General features: G+C 48.8%; 1 protein-coding gene across 1 annotated transcript in view; it reads right to left on the reverse strand.

The window, feature by feature from the left end:
• Nucleotides 1-2057: 2057 nt before the first annotated feature.
• The window catches only part of LOC139402203 (uncharacterized), a 71721-nt gene continuing 54352 nt past the window's right edge, over nt 2058-19426 (reverse strand). The window contains exons 16-31 of the mRNA XM_071146309.1: nt 17583-17999; nt 16970-17184; nt 15811-16554; nt 14917-15125; nt 13386-13752; nt 11179-11326; nt 9147-9226; nt 5933-6280; nt 5552-5770; nt 5043-5399; nt 4387-4641; nt 3513-3776; nt 3207-3303; nt 3060-3114; nt 2710-2945; nt 2058-2139 (exon numbers count right to left, since the gene is read on the reverse strand). Coding sequence (XP_071002410.1) covers nt 2058-2139; nt 2710-2945; nt 3060-3114; nt 3207-3303; nt 3513-3776; nt 4387-4641; nt 5043-5399; nt 5552-5770; nt 5933-6280; nt 9147-9226; nt 11179-11326; nt 13386-13752; nt 14917-15125; nt 15811-16554; nt 16970-17184; nt 17583-17999 — 4093 coding nt within the window. The remainder of the gene's footprint in view (nt 2140-2709; nt 2946-3059; nt 3115-3206; nt 3304-3512; nt 3777-4386; nt 4642-5042; nt 5400-5551; nt 5771-5932; nt 6281-9146; nt 9227-11178; nt 11327-13385; nt 13753-14916; nt 15126-15810; nt 16555-16969; nt 17185-17582; nt 18000-19426) is intronic.

The following is a 19426-nucleotide window of genomic DNA, read 5'->3' on the forward strand; positions in this document are numbered from 1 at the left end:
ATGCCTCTTGTGTCTGAGCCGTTGAATTGAGATTCTACTTTGTCTCTGTACTGACGCTTAGCTTGTTTGATAGCCTTGCGGAGGGAATAGCTGCACTGTTTGTATTCGGTCATGTTACCAGTCACCTTGCCCAGATTAAAAGCAGTGGTTCGCGCTTTCAGTTTCACGCGAATGCTGCCATCAATCCACGGTTTCTGGTTAGGGAATGTTTTAATCGTTGCTATGAACGACATCTTCAACGCACGTTCTAATGAACTCGCACACCGAATCAGCGTATTCGTCCATATTGTTATCTGACGCAATACGAAACATGTCCCAGTCCACGTGATGGAAGCAGTCTTGGAATGTGGAGTCAGCTTTGGACAGACCTCAGCGTGGGAGCCTCTTGTTTTAGTTTCTGTCTGTAGGCAGGGATCAACAAAATGGAGTCGTGGTCAGCTTTTCCGAAAGGAGGGCGGGGCAGGGCCTTATATGCGCCGCGGAAGTTAGAGTAACAATGATCCAAGGTTTTTCCACCCCTGGTTGCGCAATCGATATGCTGATAAAATTTAGGGAGTTTTGTTTTCAGATTAACCTTGTTAAAATCCCCAGCAACAATGAATGCAGCCTCCGGATAAATGGATTCCAGTTTGCAAAGAGTCAAATAAAGTTTGTTCAGAGCCATCGATGTGTCTGCTTGGGGGGGATATATACGGATGTGATTATAATCGAAGAGAATTATCTTGGTAGATAATGCGGTCTACATTTGATTGTGAGGAATTCTAAATCAGGTGAACAGAAGGATTTGAGTTCCTGTATGTTTCTTTCATCACACCACGTCTCGTTAGCCATAAGGCATACGCCCCCGCCCCTCTTCTTACCAGAAAGATGTTTGTTTCTGTCGGCGCGGATGCGTGGAGAAACCCGCTGGCTGCACCGCCCCCGATAGCGTCTCTCCAGTGAGCCATGTTTCCGTGAAGCAAAGAACGTTACAGTCTCTGATGTCCCTCTGGAATGCTACCCTTGCTCGGATTTCATCAACCTTGTTGTCAAGAGACTGGACATTGGCGAGAAGGATGCTAGGGAGTGGTGCACGATGTGCCCGTCTCCGGAGTCTGACCAGAAGACTGCCTCGTTTCCCTCTTTTTCGGAGTCGTTTTTTGTGGTCGCTGCATGGGATCCATTCCGTTGTCCTGGGTGAAAGGCAGAACACAGGATCCGCGTCGCGAAAAACATATTATTGGTCGTACTGATGGTGAGTTGACGCTGATCTTATATTCAGTAGTTCTTCTCGACTGTATGTAATGAAACCTAAGATGACCTGGGGTACTAATGTAAGAAATAACACGTAAAAAAACTAAACACTGCATAGTTTCCTAGGAACGCGAAGCGAGGCGGCCATCTCTGTCGGCGCCGGAAGTACGATGTCACTGAACACACAGAATAATATTAAGATAACATTACTAAAACATTATGAATGAGACCATACCTGCTACAGACCAGAGAAATACCACCAACACACTTCCTGCTGTTCTCAAGGACATTGTTGCATCTCCCACCCTGCATTCTTAGAAACATAAACAACAACTCACTCTATAGCTGGTGAATAACTCCACCTGATACATTAAAACAGTCCAGGGTCCATATTCACAAAGTGTCAAAAAATAAATAAATACATCTATATTTAATGATCTCGCCAACCGTACTTACGGTTGTGAAGGGGGGGGAGGTCTTGTACAGTGAGTCAACTTACTGTCGTAGCTGTGCATAGAAACAAGAAGTGTGATTTTAGTGACTGACACATTGTGAAAGTAACCTAGTCAGGGTTTATTGTGTCCAAGTCTTCTTGGTTTTGGGTTTGTTGTTTTCAGGTCTTCTTGGTTCTGGGTTTGTTGTGTTCAGGTCTTCTTGGTTCTGGGTTTATCAGGTCTTCTTGGTTCTGGGTTTGTTCTGTTCAGGTCTTCTTGGTTTTGGGTTTGTTGTGTTCAGGTCTTCTTGGTACTGGGTTTGTTGTGTTCAGGTCTTCTTGGTTTTGGGTTTGTTGTGTTCAGGTCTTCTTGGTTTTGGGGTTGTTGTGTTCAGGTCTTCTTGGTTCTGGGTTTATTGACTTTACTGTAGAGAACAGAGGGATCCTCCTCTGCTGCTTGTTCCACCGTGGACCTGGAGAAAGAAACAGATGTTAAATGGATGTGAGTCCCAAATGGCACCCTACTCCCTTTTTGCATGCACTACATTAGACCAGTAGTGAACTAAATAGGGAATAGGGTGCCATTGGAATGCAAGCAGAACAGTTACTCAAAACCATCATCACATCACTCCTTCATTATAGACATGTCATAGTAACTGTCTTGAGATGTAAATTGTTGAGTTTGTAGTTTCAGGAAATGCCATTTGGCCTGAAGAATGGCCCTGGAACCTTTTAGACATTAAAACTGCGACTTTTCAAAGTGTTCACTGTCACACCATAGTATGCCCCTAGAGTTCACCATAGAGTTCAATGAAATGTCACTTGACATGAAGATTTCTCCTTCAACCCTCAGATAGTGATGAAGGGAGTTATCAGGTAGCAATGAGGGGTCACTAGGGGTCAACTGTTTTGCTTATTTTAATGACATCATTGTCCTCTCCTCCAATAAGCAGCAGCATATGAATGGCCTTGATGCTGTCTGTGTGTTCACATGTTCTACATAGTATAGACTCTATGTTGTTGTAATGGCAGAATATGCTCACCAGGTGGCAGCACTGGGGAGGTTGAAATTCACAGCAGCGTACTGGGCATCCTCATCCTGTTTCTGGGGTTGAAGCAGCTGGACGGTGGAGTACAGAGGCACTTCCTGGTTTTTGGAGTGAGAGACGTGGACGCTGGCGAAGTGAATGTCATCTTGGTCGACGGTGGCCGCTGTCTGTGCTGCAGAAGGGGTGAAGGCCATGCCTGAGATGTTGTCATACACTGGACTAGAGTCTCCCTGATGGAGAGAGAGAACAGACAATATAAATAGACCTGGGGACAGACAGCATGAAGAGCGGAAATGTCGCACAATGCAATAAAGACAATCTTACATCTGTTTCAACAGACTCACCTGTCCATTGCCTGCTGTGTGTCTTGTGTCAGAGGTGGTTTTGGAGACCTTCTTCCTGTTTTGTAAATTAATGAGTGAATGAATATATTAATAAAGTAATGAAGATAATAAAGTGAAATAATCTTTAAAATATGCATTTTCACTCACCTGAACCACATGAGTCCAGAGAGACATGAAGCCAGTATGACACCCAGAACAACCACTATGATTCCTACAGCTGCAGTTAGAACTGAGGTTTGTTTCTCTAAAATATAATATAGATGATATGAGTACAGGTTATTATGAAGTGAAAATGAATATACAGCAATACAGGACATTAATGCAATACTTGTATATAGAAGCCTATGTATATATAAACCAAAGTGTAATGAGGCAAACTAGAAGAAGATACCTTGAAACATCATTTCTTATTGAACATCATTTTGTATTGAAGTATTGAAGATGTAACTTTACCTGCTACAATGATCATCAGAGCTGTAGAGTTCATAGATCCTCTTCCATTCTGGGCCTCACAGTAATATTCTCCTCTGTCCTCAGAGATGATGTTAGTGATGCTGTAACTCTGTCCTGATGCTTTTGGTGAGGTTACGTTCTTCTTGTACCAGGTGTATTTGTCCACAGGTGGGTTGGCATCACTGCTGCAGGTCAGAGTCACTGAACTGCCCTTCACTATTTCACCAGAGGGACTGACTGACACTGAGGTGTTCCATGGACCATCTGGTGTAAAATGCATTGTATTTATTTATAGCAACATTTGTGTTTAGTTGAAATAATTTATAAATTATTAATTCAGAGCAAAAGAAAATGTGAAACAGAATCACTAAAAATAATGATGACATTGTGGTAATGCACATTCAGGGAAATGGATGAGTCACGATCGTGTGGAGAGACGGACCAAGGCACAGCATGATTGGAGTTCTACATCTTTATTTTTAGTGAAACTTAAAATAAACCAAGAAACTAACAACGACCAACAGTACTGAGGTGCAACATGAACTCACTCAAAAACAATATCCCACAAAGCAGATGGGAGAAAGGGCTTCCTAAAAATGATCCCCAATTAGAGGCAACGATGACCAGGTGCCTCTAATAGGGAACCACACAAACCAGCCACATAGAAAATAAATGACTAGAACACCCCCCTAGTCACGCTCTGACCTAAACACCATAGAGAACTGAGGGCTCTCTATGGCCAGGGAGTGACAGGATGTTACCCACTAAAATATGTATTGATAAATATATTTATGTGTGAAATAATCTATTCTAAATTCAAGTATCAACATTGTCAGTATATCAAACTGGACATTAAAATCCCCAATGTACTTACATGTGACAGTGAGAGTCTCTTCAGCAGAGGGGGGATCCTCATGTTCTTCTACAGAACAGGAGTATCTGCCTGTATCCTCACTGCTGACTGAGAATAGGATGTAGACAGGAGAGGAGGTGTTGCTGTTTGGTATAGGCTGTCCATTCTTATACCTACTGAAGGCTGTGATGGGGTCCAGTGTACAGTTGGTTCTACATCTCAGTGTGACTCTCTCCCCCTCTGACACAGATGTAGGATCCATCTCCAACACAACATCTAGAGTCAAAGGAACCAAATCATTATTCTCCTCCTATATATGTCCTATTATGTGAAATATTATATTTGGTTTTTTCCCTGTTACATAACACTGCAGTGTCCGCATGACTGCCCTTCAATTAGGTAATTACGGTCATTCATTTGATATATTTAGACAGGACAGTCAACTCTGTAATAATTTCCACTGTTTTCCAGGAAGTCCTGAGTTCCATAGAATCAATAAAACAGATTAAAACACAACATTCTCATTAGCATTCATACAAAACAACACTCACATTACAGCTATCTTGATATGTGTCATAGATGTGAGATTAGTGACAGATTACCTATGACAGTCAGGGAACCAGGTGAGCCAGAAAACTTTCCTCCAGATATTCTGAATAAACATGATCCAGTGTTACCTGTGACAGTCAGAGTTGTTCCAGGGAAGCTGTGTCCCCATCCTGAGGTTTGTGTGTTGAATATGAACTTGTACTCAGCAGAGTCCTCCTCTCTCAGATCTGTGATTCTCAGGGTGGAGCGACCTCTCTCCTTCTCTCCAACATACTCCACACGACCTGCATACCCTGGGTCTGTGGTTAGGTCCTCAGGCATCAACTCATCCCTCCACCTAGATCTCTGTTTAGGACTAAACCAGAGTGATGATGTGATGTTATAAAGACTGAAATAAGTACAGGATATGTCCACTGATGACCCCTTCAAGGCACAGATTGTCCTCTTGGTGTAAGTCACTGTGTTGCAGTCCTGACCCTGGACACCTAAAACATAATGGAATCACATAAGTACATTATACAGTATTTTCAGTTATTTTCATAAAAGCCCCATCAAATTATACAGTGAGACCAACAGGACGTAGTACAATCATTCTGTATACTTGCTGTATTAGATTCCATATTAGATTCACACTTACACACTGCAGGAGAGAGGAGATCCTCATGGCCTTTTACAGCACAGGAGTAACTGTCTTCATAGTTACTGGAGACTGGTTCTTTGTACTGGGGGGAGGTGCTCTCATCTAGATGTTGTCCGTTCTTGTACCAGATGTAGGTGGGATTGTCAGTCAGAGTACAGGTGGTGCTACAGGTCAGTGTCTTATCCTGATGTCCATCAGTCACCTTCACCTGAAGACCTGGAGAAAAACAATATCACTGTAAATCCCTTTATCACTGACTTAACACTCTAACACAAAGATGGAAGAAATCCTATGTTATACAGACATAAATACAAACCAAGACAATTGTCCTGAACTAAATGGAATTCAACAGTTTAACTATATTGAATGTAACTGTACCTGTGACAGACAGAGTGACTCCAGGTTCACCAGTATACCTCCATGTTCCAGTCTGATCTGTAAATCTGAACAAGTACGTAGCTGAGTCACTCTCTTTCAGGTCTGTGATTGTCAGGGTGTGACCATTCTCTTTATCCTTACGGTACGTCACACGTCCTTTGTAGTCTGGGTCATCCTTCAGACTCACATAATTATCCTCAGCATATATTTTAGTGAACCAGAAGGTTGTTGTGATTGTATAGCCACTGGGATATGTGTAAGAGCAGGTCAGCTCTACTGTTGAGCCATTCACGGTACAGATACTCTGAGTGGTGTAAGTCACACTCCAGCCATTCTGACCCAGTACCACTGAAACACAGTCACACAAAACAATGGAATCAGAATTAAGGCAAGGTCTATTGGCTCACACTGACAGTAACATTTTTCCAGACTTTGCTGCCGTAGTTGCTGAGTGTGAATAGAAAACATAGAAAAGCATCCCTCAGTGAGGTGTGAAAGATAACTATTTAAAGTGAAGTGGAGACTCCTAACAGAACACACCAGAATTACATTATGATTCATATCCTTTTAGAAATGTCTGTAGATTGACAAACAGAGAACTCAAATATAAGAAAGACTATACCTGCTACAGACCAGAGAAAGACCATACCTGCTACAGACCAGAGAAAGACCATACCTGCTACAGACCAGAGAAAGACCATACCTGCTACAGACCAGAGAAAGACCATACCTGCTACAGACCAGAGAAAGACCATACCTGCTACAGACCAGAGAAAGACCATACCTGCTACAGACCAGAGAAAGACCATACCTGCTACAGACCAGAGAAAGACTATACCTGCTACAGACCAGAGAAAGACCATACCTGCTACAGACCAGAGAAAGACCATACCTGCTACAGACCAGAGAAAGACCATACCTGCTACAGACCAGAGAAAGACCATACCTGCTACAGACCAGAGAAAGACCATACCTGCTACAGACCAGAGAAAGACCATACCTGCTACAGACCAGAGAAAGACCATACCTGCTACAGACCAGAGAAAGACCATACCTGCTACAGACCAGAGAAAGACCATACCTGCTACAGACCAGAGAAAGACTATACCTGCTACAGACCAGAGAAAGACCATACCTGCTACAGACCAGAGAAAGACCATACCTGCTACAGACCAGAGAAAGACCATACCTGCTACAGACCAGAGAAAGACCATACCTGCTACAGACCAGAGAAAGACTATACCTGCTACAGACCAGAGAAAGACCATACCTGCTACAGACCAGAGAAAGACCATACCTGCTACAGACCAGAGAAAGACCATACCTGCTACAGACCAGAGAAAGACCATACCTGCTACAGACCAGAGAAAGACCATACCTGCTACAGACCAGAGAAAGACCATACCTGCTACAGACCAGAGAAAGACCATACCTGCTACAGACCAGAGAAAGACCATACCTGCTACAGACCAGAGAAAGACCATACCTGCTACAGACCAGAGAAAGACCATACCTGCTACAGACCAGAGAAAGACCATACCTGCTACAGACCAGAGAAAGACCATACCTGCTACAGACCAGAGAAAGACCATACCTGCTACAGACCAGAGAAAGACCATACCTGCTACAGACCAGAGAAAGACCATACCTGCTACAGACCAGAGAAAGACCATACCTGCTACAGACCAGAGAAAGACCATACCTGCTACAGACCAGAGAAAGACCATACCTGCTACAGACCAGAGAAAGACCATACCTGCTACAGACCAGAGAAAGACCATACCTGCTACAGACCAGAGAAAGACCATACCTGCTACAGACCAGAGAAAGACCATACCTGCTACAGACCAGAGAAAGACCATACCTGCTACAGACCAGAGAAAGACCATACCTGCTACAGACCAGAGAAAGACCATACCTGCTACAGACCAGAGAAAGACCATACCTGCTACAGACCAGAGAAAGACCATACCTGCTACAGACCAGAGAAAGACCATACCTGCTACAGACCAGAGAAAGACCATACCTGCTACAGACCAGAGAAAGACCATACCTGCTACAGACCAGAGAAAGACCATACCTGCTACAGACCAGAGAAAGACCATACCTGCTACAGACCAGAGAAAGACCATACCTGCTACAGACCAGAGAAAGACCATACCTGCTACAGACCAGAGAAAGACCATACCTGCTACAGACCAGAGAAAGACCATACCTGCTACAGACCAGAGAAAGACCATACCTGTCACAGACCAGAGAAAGACCATACCTGCTACAGACCAGAGAAAGACTATACCTGCTACAGACCAGAGAAAGACCATACCTGCTACAGACCAGAGAAAGACCATACCTGCTACAGACCAGAAAAAGACTATACCTGCTACAGACCAGAGAAAGACCATACCTGCTACAGACCAGAGAAAGACCATACCTGCTACAGACCAGAGAAAGACCATACCTGCTACAGACCTGAGAAAGACCATACCTGCTACAGACCAGAGAAAGACCATACCTGCTACAGACCAGAGAAAGACCATACCTGCTACAGACCAGAGAAAGACTATACCTGTCACAGACCAGAGAAAGACCATACCTGCTACAGACCAGAGAAAGACCATACCTGCTACAGACCAGAGAAAGACCATACCTGCTACAGACCAGAGAAAGACCATACCTGCTACAGACCAGAGAAAGACCATACCTGCTACAGACCAGAGAAAGACCATACCTGTCACAGACCAGAGAAAGACCATACCTGCTACAGACCAGAGAAAGACTATACCTGCTACAGACCAGAGAAAGACCATACCTGCTACAGACCAGAGAAAGACTATACCTGCTACAGACCAGAGAAAGACCATACCTGCTACAGACCAGAAAAAGACTATACCCGCTACAGACCAGAGAAAGACCATACCTGCTACAGACCAGAGAAAGACCATACCTGCTACAGACCAGAGAAAGACCATACCTGCTACAGACCAGAGAAAGACCATACCTGCTACAGACCAGAGAAAGACCATACCTGCTACAGACCAGAGAAAGACCATACCTGCTACAGACCAGAGAAAGACTATACCTGTCACAGACCAGAGAAAGACCATACCTGCTACAGACCAGAGAAAGACCATACCTGCTACAGACCAGAGAAAGACCATACCTGCTACAGACCAGAGAAAGACCATACCTGCTACAGACCAGAGAAAGACCATACCTGCTAAAGACCAGAGGAAGACCACCAACACACTTCCTGCTGTTCTCAAGGCCATTGTTGCATCTCCCACCCTGCAGTCTCTGAAACATAAACAACAACAACAACACTCTATAGCTGGTGAATAACTCCACCGGATTCCTAATGGATACAATAAAGTCATCATCAACATCATCAACAACAACAATCAGTTATTGAACATATCTGTAGTACTGTAAACACATATTTCTAAATTGATTGGTCAGAAGCTGTTTTATTCTCAGGAGCCCAAATATAGGAACTCTCTGCGGCTCGGCAAGCTAAACACTGACCACCAAGTTCAAGGATATTTCCTATCCCGAAGCTATGAGGCTAAACAGCAAGTGACACACACACACACACACACACACACACACACACACACACACACACACACACACACACACACACACACACACACACACACACACACACACACACACACACACACACACACACACACACCCCATTGGAGCCAAGGGAGGACCATCCTCCTAAGTGAATTTCATATAAATAAAAATAGCAAAACATGAAAAAAGTTATACATTTTAACAAAACTAAATCTATTCTCATGTGTCCAAATAATTGATTAAAACACACTATTTTGCAATGAAGGTCTCCAGTAGCCTCAGCAGTACTCTGTAGTGTAGCACTATGGTTCAAATCTAGGAGGCTCATTATTCTCACTCCTTTCCATAAACTTACACAGTAACTATGACAGCTTCCGGAGGACGTCCTCCATCCTATCAGAGCTCTTGCATCATGAACTGACATGTAATCCACCCAATCAAGCGATGCAGTACATAAAATGTGGTGAGTGGTTGACTCAAAGAGAGAGAAAGACAATAGTTGAACAGTTTTGAACAAATGAATTTCTTCCAAAATTAATAATAAGCAAGAGAGAGAGAGAGAGAGATAGTGAGAGAGAGAGAGAGAGAGAGAGAGAGAAAGAAAGAGAGAGCAATATTTGGTTGTATTTAAAAAAAAACTTAGCTACCTAGTTTAGCCTACTTAAACACCTGGCTCAAACAGAGGGCGTGTCACGCCCTGGTCTTAGTATTTTGTGTTTTCTTAATTATTTTGGTCAGGCCAGGGTGTGACATGGGTCATTTATATGGTGTGTTTTGTCTAGTTTTTTTTTGTAGGTCATGGGATTGTGGTGTAGTACAGTTGTCTAGAAAAGTCTATGGTTGCCTGGAGTGGTTCTCAATCAGAGGCAGGTGTTTATCGTTGTCTCTGATTGGGAACCATATTTAGGCAGCCATATTCTTTGAGTGTTTCGTGGGTGATTGTTCCTGTCTCTGTGTTTGTTTGCACCAGATAGGGCTGTTTTGGTTTTTCACGTCACGTTTAGTGTTTTGTATTGTTCGTTATTATCTTTATTAAAGATGTATCAAGATAACCACGCTGCGTTTTGGTCCGCCTCGCCTTCGAAGGAAGAACACCTTAACAGAATCACCCAACACAACAGGACCAAGCGGCGTGGTGACAGGCAGCGGCAGCAGGAGCAGCGAAGTATGGACTATACGACTTGGGAGGAAATAGACAGGTGGGCGGTCGACCCAGGGAGAGTGCCGGAGCCCGCCTGGGATTCGCTGGAGCAGTGCGAGGAAGGTTATAGGAGAATGGAGTTGGAGAAACGAACACGGCGGCGTGGAAGGAAGCCCGAGAGTCAGCCCCAAAAATGTATTGGGGGGGCACACAGGGAGCATGGTGAAGCCAGGTAGGAGACCTGCGCCAACTTCCTGTGCTTACCGGGGGGCTAGAGAGACCGGGCAGGCACCGTGTTATGCTGTGGAGCGCACAGTGTTCCCAGTGCGGGTGCATAGCCCGGTGCGGTACATACCAGCTCCGCGTATCGGCCGGGCTAGACTGGGCATCGAGCCAAGTGTCATGAAGCCGGCTCTACGCATATGGTCTCCAGTGCGTCTCCTTGGGCTGGCTTACATGGCACCAGGCTTCCTGTGCGTGTCCTCGGCCCAGTACCACCAGTGCCAGCACCACGCATCAGGCCTACAGTGCGCGTCGCCTATCCAGCGCTGCCAGAGCCTGCCTCCTCTTCAGCGCTGCCGGAGTCTCCCACCTGTTCAGACTGGCAAGGAGCTGCCAGTCTGCAAGGAGCTGCCAGAGCTGCCAGTCTGCAAGGAGCTGCCAGAGCTGCCAGTCTGCAAGGAGCCGCCAGAGCTGCCAGTCTGCAAGGAGCCGCCAGAGCTGCCAGTCAGCACGGAGCAGCCAGATCCGCCAGTCTGCCAGGATCCGCCAGTCTGCCAGGATCCGCCAGAGCCGCCAGTCTGCCAGGATCCGCCAGAGCCGCCATTCAGCCAGGATCCGCCATTCAGCCAGGATCCACCATTCAGCCAGGATCTGCCATTCAGCCAGGATCCGCCAGTCAGCCAGGATCTGCCAGAGCCGCCAGTCAGCCAGGATCTGCCAGAGCCGCCAGTCAGCCAGGATCTGCCAGACTCATCAACCTGCCTGAGCTTCTTCTCAGTCCTGAGCGTCCTCTCAGTCTTGAGCTATCCCTCAGTCCTGAGCTTCCTCTCAGTTCTGAGCTACCCCTCAGTCTTGAGCTACCCCTCAGTCCCGAGCTACCCCTCAGTCCCGATGTACCCCTCAGTCCCGAGCTACCCCTCAGTCCAGAGCTACCCCTCAGTCCCGAGCTGTCCCTTAGTCCCGAGCTGTCCCTCAGTCCGGAGCTAAAGGCTAGAGCTGCCTATTTCAAGTAGCGGGACAGTAATCCTGACACTTATAAGAAATCTCGCTATGACCTCTGATGAGCAATCAAACCGGCAAAGCGTCAATACAGGACTAAGGTTGAATCCTACTATGCTTGCTCTGAAGCTTGAAGGATGTGGCAGGGCTTGCAAACTATCATGGATTCCAAAGGGAAATCCAGCCGCGAGCTGCCCAGTGACAAAAGCCTACCAGACGAGCTACCGTAAATGCCTTCTATGCTCGCTTCGACGCAAGCAACACTGAAACATGCATGAGAGCACCAGATGTTCCGGACGACTGTGTGATACAGTCAGACATATGCCAACACACTTAACATGAGCACACATACTGACACCACACGCACACACACACATGCACACACACACAGACACACACTTTCACTCACACTATAAATGCTGCTGCTCCACATAAGCTGCTGCTACATCTTAGTCTATTATCTATCCTGATGCCTTGTCACTTTGCTCCTACCTATGGGGCGGCAGTTTGCCTAGGGGTTAACCTTTTGCAGCATTATTTTAGTTTTTTGCTAAAAAACGTACCCATTTCAAACTGCCTATTTCTCAGCCCCAGAAACTAGAATATGCATATAATTGTCAGAATAGGATAGAAAACACTCAAGTTTCCAAAACTGTCAAAATATTGTCTATTCCCTTAAGCAAGGCAGTTAACCCCTAGCCACAACTGATCCCCGGGGCCGATTAGGTTGATTAAGGCAGCTGCCCACACTGCTCTGATTCAGGGGTTGGGTTAAATGTAGAAGACACATTAAAAGGTCACATACAAGCAGCCTTATATGTATGTACATAGCTACCTCAATTACCATGTACCCCTGCACATCAACTAGGTACTGGTAAATAGACATGTTATTTTTTACTTGTTACTGTTATTTGTTATTCACTGTGTATTTATTCGTTGTGTCACTGTGTCTCATGTTAATACTACTCCTAAACACAACCTGTTACGATCGTCGTCCTCCTTGTCTGAGGAGAAGTAGTTGGAAGGATCGGAGGACCAAAATGCCACGTTGTATGTGTTCATCGTGAATTAAAAAAACAGAGAACACTGAACAAAATATACAAAATAATAAACGAACAACGAACGTGAAGCTATATAAGAACTGTGCTGACACAAGCAACTAACATAGACAATCACCCACAACCCACAATGACAAAACAGGCTACCTAAATATGGATCCCAATCAGAGACAACGACTAACACCTGCCTCTGATTGAGAACCATATCAGGCCAAACACAGAAACAGACAAACTAGACATCCAACATAGAATGCCCACTCAGATCACACCCTGACCAAACAAAACATACAAACATACAAAGCAAACTATGGTCAGGGCGTGACAGTACCCCGGCCGCAAACCCTGAACCTATAGGGGAGGGTCTGGGTGGGCATCTGTCCGCGGTGGCGGCTCTGGACGTGGCCCCCACTCCACCATAGTCTTAGTCCAACTTAGTAGCGTCCTTTGAGCGGACGGAGGGGCAGCTTTGGACTGAGGGGCAGCTCCGGACTGAGGGGCAGCTCCGGACTGAGGGGCAGCTCCGGACTGAGGGGCAGCTCCGGACTGAGGGGCAGCTCAGGACTGAGGGGCAGCTCCGGACTGATGGGCAGCCCCGGACTGAAGGGCGGACTGAAGGGCAGCTCCGGACTGAAGGACAGCTCTGGACTGAAGGGCAGCTCCGGACGGACTGACGGCTCTGGCAGCTCCTGGCTGGCTGACGGCTCTGGCAGCTCCTGGCTGGTTGACGGTTTTGGCATCTCCTGGCTGTCTGATGGCTCTGGCAGCTCCTGGCTGACTGATGGCTCTGGCAGCTCCTGGCTGACTGACGGCTCTGGCAGCTCCTGGCTAGCTGACGGCTCTGGCAGCTCCTGGCTGTCTGATGGCTCTGGCAGCTCCTGGCTGACTGATGGCTCTGGCAGCTCCTGGCTGGCTGACGGCTTTGGCAGCTCCTGGCTGGCTGGCGGCTCTAGAAGCTCCTGGCTGACTGGCGGCTCTGGAGGCACCTGGCTGACTGGCGGCTCTGGCGGCTCCTGGCTGACTGGCGGCTCTGGCGGTTTAGGACAGACTGGCGGCTCAGGACAGACTGGCGGCTCAGGACAGACTGGCGGCTCTGGCGGCTCAGGACAGACTGGCGGCTCTGGCGGCTCAGGACAGACGGTAGACTCTGGCGGCTCAGGACAGACGGGAGACTCTGGCGGCTCAGGACAGACGGGAGACTCTGGCGGCTCAGGAAAGACGTGAGACTCTGGCGGCTCAGGAAAGACGGGAGACTCTGGCGGCTCAGGACAGACGGGAGACTCTAACAGCTCTGGACAGACGGGAGACTTTAGCAGCTCTGGACAGACGGGAGAGTCTGGCAGCTCTGGAGAGACGGGAGACTCTGGCAGCTCTGGAGAGATGGGAGACTCTGGCAGCTCTGGAGAGACGGGAGACTCTAGCAATGCTGGACAGGCGGGAGCACCTGTAGGCAAACGACGGAGAGACAGCCTGGTGCGGGGGGCTGCCACAGGAGGGCTGGTTCGTGGAGGTGGCACTGGATAGACCGGACAGTGAAGGTGCACTGGAGATCTTGAGAGCAGGGCTGGCACCATCCGCCCTGGCTGGATCTATACCCTAGCCTGGCAGATGTGGGGAGCTGGGATGTAGCGCAATGGGCTAAGCACGCGTACTGGGGACACCGTGCGTTCCACCGCATAACACGGTGCCTGACCAGTACAATGCCCTCCACGGTAAGCACGGCTCGGAGAACTGTAACGCCGAGCTGGCACAGGACGTGCAGGGCTAGGAAGACGCACATTAGGCCTGGTGCGTGAGGCTGGCACAGTCTTCACCAGATGACTAGCACGCACCTCAGGACGAGTATGGAGAGCTGACCCAGGTGACATCAACTCCCCGACACGCTCCGTCGGGCGGATGTTGTGCCTCATTCACCAACACAGCACCTCCCTCATTACTCTCTCCTCCAATCTCCCCATTAACTCCTTCACTGTCTCTGCTTCGCTCACCTCCAACACCGCCCTGACCGGCTCTGGTTCCCTCCTTGGCTCCTTACGGTAAACAGGGGGAGTTGGCTCAGGTCTGACTCCTGACTCTGCCACACTCTCCCTATGCCACCCCCCAATACATTTTTGGGGCTGACTCTCGGGCTTCCAATCGCGCCGCTGTGCTGCCTCCTCATACCGGCGCCTCTCTGCTCTCGCTGCCTCCAGCTCTGCTTTTGGACGGCAATATTCCAATGGCTGAGTCCAGGGTCCTTTGCCGTCCAGAATCACCTCCCAAGTCCATCTCTCCAAGTATCGTTGATTCTCCTGCTGCTGCTTCTGCTGCCCATTACCACGCCGCTTGGTCCTTGGTTGGTGGGTGATTCTGTCACGATCGTCGTCCTCCTCGTCTGAGGAGGAGTAGTTGGAAGGATCGGAGGACCAAAATGCAGCGTGGTATGTGTTCATCGTGAATTTAATAAACAGAGAACACTGAACAAAATATACAAAATAATAAACGAACAACGAACGTGAAGCTATATAAGAACTGTGCTGACACAAGCAACTAACATAGACAATCACCCACAACCCACAATGACAAAACAGGCTACCTAAATATGGATCCCAATCAGAGACAACGACTAACACCTGCCTCTGATTGAGAACCATATCAGGCCAAACACAGAAACAGACAAACTAGACATCCAACATAGAATGCCCACTCAGATCACACCCTGACCAAACAAAACATACAAACATACAAAGCAAACTATGGTCAGGGCGTGACAGTACCCCGGCCGCAAACCCTGAACCTATAGGGGAGGGTCTGGGTGGGCATCTGTCCGCGGTGGCGGCTCTGGACGTGGCCCCCACTCCACCATAGTCTTAGTCCAACTTAGTAGCGTCCTTTGAGCGGACGGAGGGGCAGCTTTGGACTGAGGGGCAGCTCCGGACTGAGGGGCAGCTCCGGACTGAGGGGCAGCTCCGGACTGAGGGGCAGCTCCGGACTGAGGGGCAGCTCCGGACTGAGGGGCAGCTCAGGACTGAGGGGCAGCTCCGGACTGATGGGCAGCCCCGGACTGAAGGGCGGACTGAAGGGCAGCTCGGGACTGAAGGACAGCTCTGGACTGAAGGGCAGCTCCGGACGGACTGACGGCTCTGGCAGCTCCTGGCTGGCTGACGGCTCTGGCAGCTCCTGGCTGGCTGACGGCTCTAGCAGCTCCTGGCTAGCTGACGGCTCTGGCAGCTCCTGGCTGTCTGATGGCTCTTGCAGCTCCTGGCTGACTGATGGCTCTGGCAGCTCCTGGCTGGCTGACGGCTTTGGCAGCTCCTGGCTGGCTGGCGGCTCTAGAAGCTCCTGGCTAGCTGACGGCTCTGGCAGCTCCTGGCTGTCTGATGGCTCTGGCAGCTCCTGGCTGACTGATGGCTCTGGCAGCTCCTGGCTGGCTGACGGCTCTAGCAGCTCCTGGCTAGCTGACGGCTCTGGCAGCTCCTGGCTGTCTGATGGCTCTTGCAGCTCCTGGCTGACTGATGGCTCTGGCAGCTCCTGGCTGGCTGAGGGCTTTGGCAGCTCCTGGCTGGCTGGCGGCTCTAGAAGCTCCTGGCTAGCTGACGGCTCTGGCAGCTCCTGGCTGTCTGATGGCTCTGGCAGCTCCTGGCTGACTGATGGCTCTGGCAGCTCCTGGCTGGCTGACGGCTTTGGCAGCTCCTGGCTGGCTGGCGGCTCTAGAAGCTCCTGGCTGACTGGCGGCTCTGGAGTCACCTGGCTGACTGGCGGCTCTGGCGGCTCCTGGCTGACTGGCGGCTCTGGCGGTTCAGGACAGACTGGCGGCTCAGGACAGACTGGCGGCTCAGGACAGACTGGCGGCTCTGGCGGCTCAGGACAGACTGGCGGCTCTGGCGGCTCAGGACAGACTGGCGGCTCTGGCGGCTCAGGACAGACTGGCGGCTCTGGCGGCTCAGGACAGACGGTAGACTCTGGCGGCTCAGGACAGACGGGAGACTCTGGCGGCTCAGGAAAGACGGGAGACTCTGGCGGCTCAGGAAAGACGGGAGACTCTGGCGGCTCAGGACAGACGGGAGACTTTAGCAGCTCTGGACAGACGGGAGAGTCTGGCAGCTCTGGAGAGACGGGAGACTCTGGCCGCTCTGGAGAGATGGAAGACTCTGGCAGCTCTGGAGAGGCGGGAGACTCTAGCAATGCTGGACAGGCGGGAGCACCTGTAGGCAAACGACGGAGAGACAGCCTGGTGCGGGGGGCTGCCACAGGAGGGCTGGTTCGTGGAGGTGGCACTGGATAGACCGGACAGTGAAGGTGCACTGGAGATCTTGAGAGCAGGGCTGGCACCATCCGCCCTGGCTGGATCTATACCCTAGCCTGGCAGATGTGGGGAGCTGGGATGTAGCGCACCGGGCTAAGCACGCGTACTGGGGACACCGTGCGTTCCACCGCATAACACAGTGCCTGACCAGTACAATGCCCTCCACGGTAAGCACGGCTCGGAGAACTGTAACGCCGAGCTGGCACAGGACGTGCAGGGCTAGGAAGATGCACAGGAGGCCTGGTGCGTGAGGCTGGCACAGTCTTCACCAGATGACTAGCACGCACCTCAGGACGAGTATGGAGAGCTGACCCAGGTGACATCAACTCCCCGACACGCTCCGTCGGGCGGATGTTGTGCCTCATTCACCAACACAGCACCTCCCTCATTACTCTCTCCTCCAATCTCCCCATTAACTCCTTCACTGTCTCTGCTTCGCTCACCTCCAACACCGCCTTGACCGGCTCTGGTTCCCTCCTTGGCTCCTTACGGTAAACAGGGGGAGTTGGCTCAGGTCTGACTCCTGACTCTGCCACACTCTCCCTATGCCACCCCCCAATACATTTTTGGGGCTGACTCTCGGGCTTCCAATCGCGCCGCTGTGCTGCCTCCTCATACCGGCGCCTCTCTGCTCTCGCTGCCTCCAGCTCTGCTTTGGGACGGCAATATTCCCCTGGCTGAGTCCAGGGTCCTTTGCCGTCCAGAATCACCTCCCAAGTCCATCTCTCCAAGTATCGTTGATTCTCCTGCTGCTGCTTCTGCTGCCCATTACCACGCCGCTTGGTCCTTGGTTGGTGGGTGATTCTGTCACGATCGTCGTCCTCCTCGTCTGAGGAGGAGTAGTTGGAAGGATCGGAGGACCAAAATGCAGCGTGGTATGTGTTCATCGTGAATTTAATAAACAGAGAACACTGAACAAAATATACAAAATAATAAACAAACAACGAACGTGAAGCTATATACGAACTGTGCTGACACAGGCAACTAACATAGACAATCACCCACAACCCACAATGACAGAACAGGCTACCTAAATATGGTTCAAAATCAGAGACAACGACTAACACCTGCCTCTGATTGAGAACCATATCAGGCCAAACACAGAAACAGACAAACTAGACACACAACATAGAATGCCCACTCAGATCACACCCTGACCAAACAAAACATAGAAACATACAAAGCAAACTATGGTCAGGGCGTGACACAACCCGCCATCAATGTGTCTCATGTTAATACTACTCCTAAACACAACCCACCATCAATGTGTCTCATGTTAATACTACTCCTAAACACAACCCACCATCACTGTGTCTCATGTTAATACTACCCCTAAACACAACCCACCATCACTGTGTCTCATGTTAATACTACTCCTAAACACAACCCACCATCACTGTGTCTCATGTTTATACTACTCCTAAACACAACCCACCATCACTGTGTCTCATGTTAATAATACTCCTAAACACAACCCACCATCACTGTGTCTCGTGTTAATACTACTCCTAAACACAACCCACCATCACTGTGTCTCATGTTAATACTACTCCAAAAACACAACCCACCGTCACTGTGTCTGATGTTGATACTACTCCTAAACACAACCCACCACCACTGTGTCTCATGTTAACACTACTCCTAAACACAACCCACCATCACGGTGTCTCATGTTAATACTACTCCTAAACACAACCCACCATCACTGTGTCTCATGTTAATACTACTCCTAAACACAACCCACCATCACTGTGTCTCATGTTAATACTACTCCTAAACACAATCCACCATCACTGTGTCTCATGTTAATACTACTCCTAAACACAACCCACCATCACTGTGTCTCATGTTAATACTACTCCTAAACACAACCCACCATCACTGTGTCTCATGTTAATACTACTCCTAAACACAACCCACCATCACTGTGTCTCATGTTAATACTACTCCTAAACACAATCCACCATCACTGTGTCTCATGTTAATACTACTTCTAAACACAACCCACCATCACTGTGTCTCGTGTTAATACTACTCCTAAACACAACCCACCATCACTGTGTTTGTTACGGATACAAGTATCCTGTGTGTGTATCCTGTGTGTGTGTGTTTCTTTTCTCTCCGTCTCCCCTCACAGGTGAAAATCATCACTCCCCAATCAGTCAACAATCCAATCATCAATCAGAAGACACACCTCCTCCTGTTTCCTACCC

Source organism: Oncorhynchus clarkii, unplaced genomic scaffold (assembly GCF_045791955.1).
Source record: "Oncorhynchus clarkii lewisi isolate Uvic-CL-2024 unplaced genomic scaffold, UVic_Ocla_1.0 unplaced_contig_14044_pilon_pilon, whole genome shotgun sequence".
NCBI classification, from domain to species: Eukaryota; Metazoa; Chordata; class Actinopteri; order Salmoniformes; family Salmonidae; genus Oncorhynchus; species Oncorhynchus clarkii.